At 57.2% G+C, this 6,221-nt stretch overlaps 3 protein-coding genes across 3 annotated transcripts; 2 read left to right on the forward strand and 1 right to left on the reverse strand.

Moving 5' to 3' along the window:
* Positions 1 to 888: 888 nt before the first annotated feature.
* BKA78DRAFT_6386 (uncharacterized protein) lies at positions 889 to 1,786 on the reverse strand. Its single transcript, XM_066893510.1, has 2 exons — positions 1,636 to 1,786; positions 889 to 1,574 (listed from the first exon to the last, which is right to left on the reverse strand). The coding sequence occupies exons 1-2, from the start codon at positions 1,659 to 1,661 to the stop codon at positions 965 to 967; spliced, it is 636 nt and encodes a 211-aa protein (XP_066748998.1). The 5' UTR covers positions 1,662 to 1,786; the 3' UTR covers positions 889 to 964.
* A 611-nt stretch (positions 1,787 to 2,397) lies between these two features.
* Positions 2,398 to 4,820, forward strand: BKA78DRAFT_301678 (STE like transcription factor-domain-containing protein). The gene is made up of 4 exons (XM_066887376.1): positions 2,398 to 2,884; positions 2,941 to 3,040; positions 3,101 to 4,735; positions 4,798 to 4,820. The coding sequence occupies exons 1-3, from the start codon at positions 2,746 to 2,748 to the stop codon at positions 4,593 to 4,595; spliced, it is 1,734 nt and encodes a 577-aa protein (XP_066748999.1). The 5' UTR covers positions 2,398 to 2,745; the 3' UTR covers positions 4,596 to 4,735; positions 4,798 to 4,820.
* On the forward strand, positions 4,731 to 5,613 carry BKA78DRAFT_6419 (uncharacterized protein). Its single transcript, XM_066893512.1, has one exon. The coding sequence runs from the start codon at positions 4,866 to 4,868 to the stop codon at positions 5,424 to 5,426; it is 561 nt and encodes a 186-aa protein (XP_066749000.1). The 5' UTR covers positions 4,731 to 4,865; the 3' UTR covers positions 5,427 to 5,613.
* Positions 5,614 to 6,221: the final 608 nt, after the last annotated feature.

Genomic DNA, 6,221 nt, shown 5'->3' on the forward strand with positions numbered 1-6,221 from the left:
AAGGAGTGGATGGTGTTGGAGAATCGGTGAAGACCTGAAGAAGCAAGGGATCGGGGTCGGAGATATGGCATGGCAGGTGTCCGCGTTGTGGACTTGTGAATTGCGAAATGTTGGTGATATGGTTACCCAAAGCGAACTAGCGCATGTGGGATGGGAAGTGCGGGAGAGCTGCGGGCAACGCGTGCGGATAGGGTTCGTCGTGTCCCGCAACGCAGCGTCGCATTGTTGCACTAATGCAAGGAACAAGTCCAACTGGAATTGGGACACGGTGGCTGTGAGCCTCGGCCAAAAGTCGCATGCGCGCGCTTCTCCATCACAGTTGGGTGGAGTTGGTTGAGAGACGTTGGTCAGAGGGGGAAGTCGGCAAACAGAGTGACAGGGGAGTCGCGGGTCGCTTATGGCCACTGGTGCTCAGTGACATCCGCGCGGCAGCGGGCCAGCGGCATAACAACAGATGTCCGCGAAAGGCCAAAGCGTGCTGGTCTTTGCAGTTTGCAGACACTGCACGAGCTCGGGAACAGTAAAGACTGCTCGATCCACGTCTGCTCACGAGATCCGTCACAGCGCACGGTTCCTCCTGGATCAGGGTCCCGATGATGGATGAATAGACTTTGCGGTCAAAGACGTCGGCAACGAGTCAGCAGCATGTCGTCTTTGGGTCAAAAGAGGGGCGTCCGATGGCCGATGATGTGCAAAAGAAGGAGGAAATTCCCGATGGCCTGGGCACAAGTCGTCAGCGAGGACAGGCTTCTTCTTCATGGGACAACAGGGGCACGACGAATGGCGGTCACCGGGGACCTTGCATCTGGATAGTGTTGAAGAGAGCACAACACACAGTCTCTCCAAGAATTTTGGAGGCCGAGTAGTCGGTTGTGGTGGTACCGAATGGCCGATTTGAACGTGGCCGAGCCGATGGAGAGGAGAGGGACAAGGATGCGAGTTGGCGTGGCATGATTGGACAGGGTCAGAAGTCTAGGTCACCCAGCAGTGGAGCCCTCATTTCAAGGAAGCACCCACGGTCGACGGCGGTCGAGCAAGGACAAACCCTCCCGGGGAGACGCAACAGCAAGTCGAAAGCTGAAGAAGCGCAGTCATGACGATGGCAGCAAATCAAAGTGAAACGGCAGCTTGGACGTGATGCGAGGATGAGGCTGGTCGGCCAGCGATCCGATGGGTGATGATCTTGCTCATCAAGCTGGGGTCCCATAGACGGACGCTTTGCTGAATTCGTTTGTAGCGGCTGCTCTAGAACCTCGACGCCTCGGCTGTCTACACACAATGAGGTTGATGATCGGCACCTCACGACATAACCATGGAGCCACGGAAAAGACAACCTTGACGTCGTCATGATGAAGTTGTACTTTTTTCTCGCCGTCGGCTTCTGTGATTGGTCGACAAAGGGCTGAAACACCAACTCTTTTTTGTCCAGCTTCCTTGCAGTTCTTGCAGACTGCAGACGGGAGCAAGCTGGGAACTGGACTGGGAACTGAACTGAACTGGAGTGGGAGCTGGGAGTGCTCCTAGTGCGCGCGCTGGCTGGTCGGCCCGGGACAGACGACAGTAGACAGACACGGCTGACGGAGGCTTCGGTTCAGCGGACTAGACAGCGGAACAGACACTTCGACAGCAACCTACCTGTTCCTCTGTCGACCAATGTGCATCAGGCGGGATCGGCCTCATGGGTTCATCTTGCGGATATTCACCGTCTTTTGCGAGATGAGGTTTCCCCCGCCCAAGTCAGCGCGTGGCTCGTGGCTCGTCAATGGTCCGCCACGGTTGAACTCTAGACTCTGGTGGCTGGTGAGGGTTGTAGTCGGTGGTGATTGCGGGCAGCTCCCGCGGCCAAGGAGAAGCACTGTTTCAGACCGGCAGATCAAACGGCCGCAGCAGAGCTTTTTTGCTGTTCCTGCAGATGCAACTGCACTGCACGCGCTGCTCGATTCGTGCTGTACGTACCAGCCACACCTTTTGGAAGACGAGAGAAAGCAAGCAAGGAGGAGAGGGTCGCAGTAGTGTGGAAAAAGAGGCGCCGTCTCGGAGGAGAGTGGTACTTGTGCTGGACTGTGCTGACGACAGCCCCCTGGGCGCGACCACGACCACGACCACGACCACGTCCGTATGCAGCGCAGAGCTGAAGGTCGTAGATGTGGATCAGGAAATGGCCTCAGGCAGCAGATGGATAAGGAGACGGAATACAGCGGGTCAAAGGTGTGCAAAAGTTGACGCCCAACTTATGCATGCACTCCAGCCACGGCGCATTCCAGGCATTCCTTCTCTCGTCACGGCCGGGATAGTCGGCGGGTGCTCGGGATGAGTACTCTCGACATGGGCACTGGCACTGGGTCTGGCAGTGGGCAGACAAGTGGGTGGCCATGGGCGCGGGCACCTCAGTGGTGGCAGAGTATTGGCGCTGCCGACCTAAGGCCCGCCAAATATAGATCGAACGCTGCGACAGCTAATCTCCTGAAACACCGCGCGGGAATCCTCTGACACTCCTAAAGCCCTCGTCGCCCCCCTCCCAACTCGTTTCGTGTGCGCGCGCCATCCCGTCCCTCCTGCTCTGCCTTGTCCTTTACATCCGCGAAGCCTGCGACACTGCGCAAGTGACGAGTCCGCTCTCAACTCTACTTCGAGGCCGGCCCTCGATTCACTACATCTCAAACAGCTTCCCTCGACTCTACCACTGTTGCTGTCCTCCGCCAATTTCGCTTCTCCCACCTTTTCCTCCTCCTCGACTGAGAGGCCATGTACTCCACCGGCCCCGCCCCTCAGATGCCGCCGCCGCAGCAGCGACAGGTTGCTCCAGAGACTTTTTTGCTCGACCACGATGCACAGCAAAGCCTGCCTCCGGATGCCATCATCGCCCTGCAGCAGGTCGACAACCGTGAGTCCGCCCCCGACGCCCGCCCCCCCCACCACTAAAACTGATCCGCCGCGCAGTCAAGTACTTTCTCATCTCGGCCCCGGTAGACTGGTCGCCAGACCAGTACATTCGCCGCTTCCTCCTGCCCACGGGCGAATACGTCTCGTGCGTTCTCTGGTACGTTTTTACCCCAGAATCCCTTCATGAATCAAGGGTCTCGGTCTGACAGGACGCTAGGAACAACCTCTTCCACATTTCGGGAACAGACATTGTACGATGCCTTTCCTTTCGCTTCCAGGCATTCGGCCGGCCCGTCAAGAATTCCAAAAAGTTCGAGGAGGGCATTTTCTCCGACTTGCGTAATCTCAAGTCTGGCACGGACGCGTCGCTCGAGGAGCCCAAGAGCGCCTTTCTGGATTTCCTGTACAAGAACAACTGCATTCGCACCCAGAAGAAGCAAAAGGTCTTTTACTGGTACAGCGTGCCGCACGACCGGCTTTTCCTGGATGCTCTGGAGCGGGATCTCAAGAGGGAAAAGATGGGTCAGGAGCCCACCACGGTAGCCGTCGCCGAGCCTGCGCTGTCCTTCGAATTCGACTCGTCGCAGTCGCTCTTCGAGCAGCTCACAAAGGCCCAACAGACCAACTCCTCGTCATTCAACACGACTGTTACCACCTACTCGCAATCGACCTCGCCCGCAATTGATGCCATGCCTCCCCCTTCCGTTGTTCCGCAGTCCATGCCCCCGGCTGTCTCAGAACCCGCCATGCAGCCGATGGATGGTTTCCCTCCCGGCATGACCATGGCTCCTCCTATGAATGGAATCATTGCCAAGAGCCGGGAACGCGAATATACCCCCGTCCCCTACGATCGCAATGGCATCCCCCTCAACCAGCTGCACAACAGGCATAGTTCCATGCCCGCATACATGGAGTATTCCCCGGCGCCTTCGTTTGTATCTTCGCACTACGAGGATTACAGCACGCGCGGCATGTCCTTTGAGCCCATCACGCCTCCTCAGCATTCGATTGGCCTTGGACCTGAGCCGGCTTACATTGCAAACGAGGACACTGGCCTGTACAGCGCGATCCCCGAAGTGGGTCTCCCGGCAAACTTCAACCCCCTCATGCAGTTGCCGCCCTCCAATCTCGCCGCGCCCCAGTATTCCAACGGGCGACCATTTGCGCCAGGCAACGTCTACTCGGTTATTGAAGGGTCGCCAACGTATAAGCAGAGGAGGAGGCGATCTTCCATGTCGATTGGTGGTGGTGTCCCCGTATCGGCAGCCTCGGCGGCTAATCCCCACGCCGCCCACAGGCCAAGCGACCTCCGTCGCTCAGTCTCCAGCTCCGTGGTGCCGGTCGCAGAGGCAAATGAAGAGCCCGGCCACCATTCTCCGCAGAGCCTCCAAAATGGGTACAATGCGATTCCTCAGAAATCCGAGGTTCCGGAATTGTCGCGCCATGGCACGCCGTTGGGGACGGTTGAAGGCAGCCCTGTCCAACAGCCAATGCCGATCATGCCGCCCCAAGACGAGCTCAACACCTTTACCAACGGTGGCTTCGCAGAGGCCAATGCACACGATGCGGTGGTTCGCCAGGCTCCCGGCGTCTTTCGCAGGGCGCGCAGCGCCACCATGATGGAGTTGGGGCCATATCCCCAAAAGTCTCATTCTTGCCCCATTCCCACTTGTGGAAGGCTTTTCAAGAGGCTAGAACATCTCAAGAGGTAAGCGCCTAACCGATCTGCAGTCTCAGGTTGCAGCGTGTGATTAACGTCGGCGCTTAGGCACGTGCGTACGCACACGCAAGAGCGGCCATATGTCTGCCCTTTGTGCAACAAGGCGTTCTCGCGCTCCGACAACCTGGCTCAGTAAGTTTGATATTTATTTGGGTTGCATCCAGTGTTCCACGGCTAACATGGTCCTTTTCTAGACATCGTCGCACCCACGAGCCTCGCCAGGACGGCGACCCAATCCCGTACAACAGCGAGGAAGACGAGAATGACGCTGAAGGTCTTGGCTCTCTGGAAGAGGAAAGCCCCGAGGCCTCAAACGACTACATGCCGTCAAGCCTCTCCATTTCTCAGTCGTTGTCCGACCTCCAACAAGGCTCCAACGACGCGATTGGCGCCGCCCTGCCAAATGCAACATCCATGGGCCACTCGCAAACGTTGCTCGCCGCCAGCAACTTCTAACAAGTTTCGCTCGCGCGTGCCCGAGCGACGGCAATGCATGTGGCTGGTCCCGGCGTCATATTTCCACCTCTCACCATTCAGCGTACCCTTTAACTTTTCAGCATCTAGACTTTGCTTACATTTCCTTTGTTTCGTCATGTTTCGGTTAGCATCGAAAGAGCTGCACACGGCTTGGGCCTCTGCGGACCAAATCTGGCGAGGCGTCTTGAATGCAAGACGCGCCTGCAAGCCCGCTCACGACGCGATGACACAAGTACCCCTCCTCTACTTTTCCTTTCTCGTCTGTCTCGGGCAGACTGTCTTGCCGGCGGGAACACGATGTGCGCTTTCGGCCCTTTCCCGTCGAGCCTCTCCCTCTTCTTGTTAATTGACTCTTCGTGTCGGTGTTTTCTCCTTTGCCCGGGGGCAAGCGATACAAAACTGGCGTCATGTTTCGGTGCCTTGGGTTGTTTTGGGCGGACGGAATTTGTATCGCGGGTTCGTGGCTTCTCTGAACGAGCATCTAGAGCGCGCAATCGTCCTTCTCTCATTCTCTCGCTCTTCAGTCGACATTCACACTTTTTGCTTCTTTGTTGCTTCTTCTTTCGGCTTGCGAGCGCTGTGGAATTGGAGAAGAAGGATGTTACTGGGGAGGGACAGGACTGCAGATCTTTCTCTCATTTCGCTTTTTCTTTGTCACCACCTTCATGTTCTCCAATTTTCAATCTTCTGGCGCAGCGAATGGCCCCCAGCAAGTTGCGATCAGGTGGGAACCCTGCGGCGACGCGGCAGCAGCAGCAGCAGTTGCAGCAGCGACGGGCTCTTGGGTTCGATGTATAATAGGCCCTTCTCAAAATGCAAATGAATGGAATGTAAACAAGTGGTAAACCCACCAAAAGCTCCTTGCTCTCTCGACCTGCATCGGAGGTTGTCTGTAGACTCTCGACAAAATATCAATTCTTCTTCGCCGCCGCCGCTGCCGCCGCCGCTGCTTGAACAGCACGCACACGCCGATGACCAGTCGTCCATCGGTCTCAGGGACACCTGCATGCACTCAATTCACACTCGGGCTGCCTGCCCACGTTCCCCTGTCTCCTATCCTCTCTGACCTGTCTACTGGCCGACTACTGCAAGTCGGCAGTAGCTTGCACCGTTCCTTGCACACGGGCCAAGCTGGCGCGAG

Source organism: Phyllosticta capitalensis, assembly GCF_038381095.1.
Source record: "Phyllosticta capitalensis strain CBS 128856 chromosome Unknown BKA78scaffold_1, whole genome shotgun sequence".
NCBI classification, from domain to species: Eukaryota; Fungi; Ascomycota; class Dothideomycetes; order Botryosphaeriales; family Phyllostictaceae; genus Phyllosticta; species Phyllosticta capitalensis.

What these genes read in the sequence shown, in the direction of transcription:
- BKA78DRAFT_301678 (XM_066887376.1), top strand. Translation starts at nt 2,746, where the DNA reads ATGTACTCCACCGGCCCCGCCCCTCAGATGCCGCCGCCGCAGCAGCGA. An exon ending in CCTGCAGCAGGTCGACAACC is followed by an intron (nt 2,885 to 2,940) that starts GTGAGTCCGCCC and finishes TCCGCCGCGCAG; the next exon opens with TCAAGTACTTTCTCATCTCG. An exon ending in TACGTCTCGTGCGTTCTCTG is followed by an intron (nt 3,041 to 3,100) that starts GTACGTTTTTAC and finishes ACAGGACGCTAG; the next exon opens with GAACAACCTCTTCCACATTT.
- BKA78DRAFT_6419 (XM_066893512.1), top strand. Translation starts at nt 4,866, where the DNA reads ATGACGCTGAAGGTCTTGGCTCTCTGGAAGAGGAAAGCCCCGAGGCCT.
- BKA78DRAFT_6386 (XM_066893510.1), bottom strand. Translation starts at nt 1,661, where the DNA reads ATGCACATTGGTCGACAGAGGAACAG. An exon ending in ATTGGTCGACAGAGGAACAG is followed by an intron (nt 1,575 to 1,635) that starts GTAGGTTGCTGT and finishes AGCCTCCGTCAG; the next exon opens with CCGTGTCTGTCTACTGTCGT.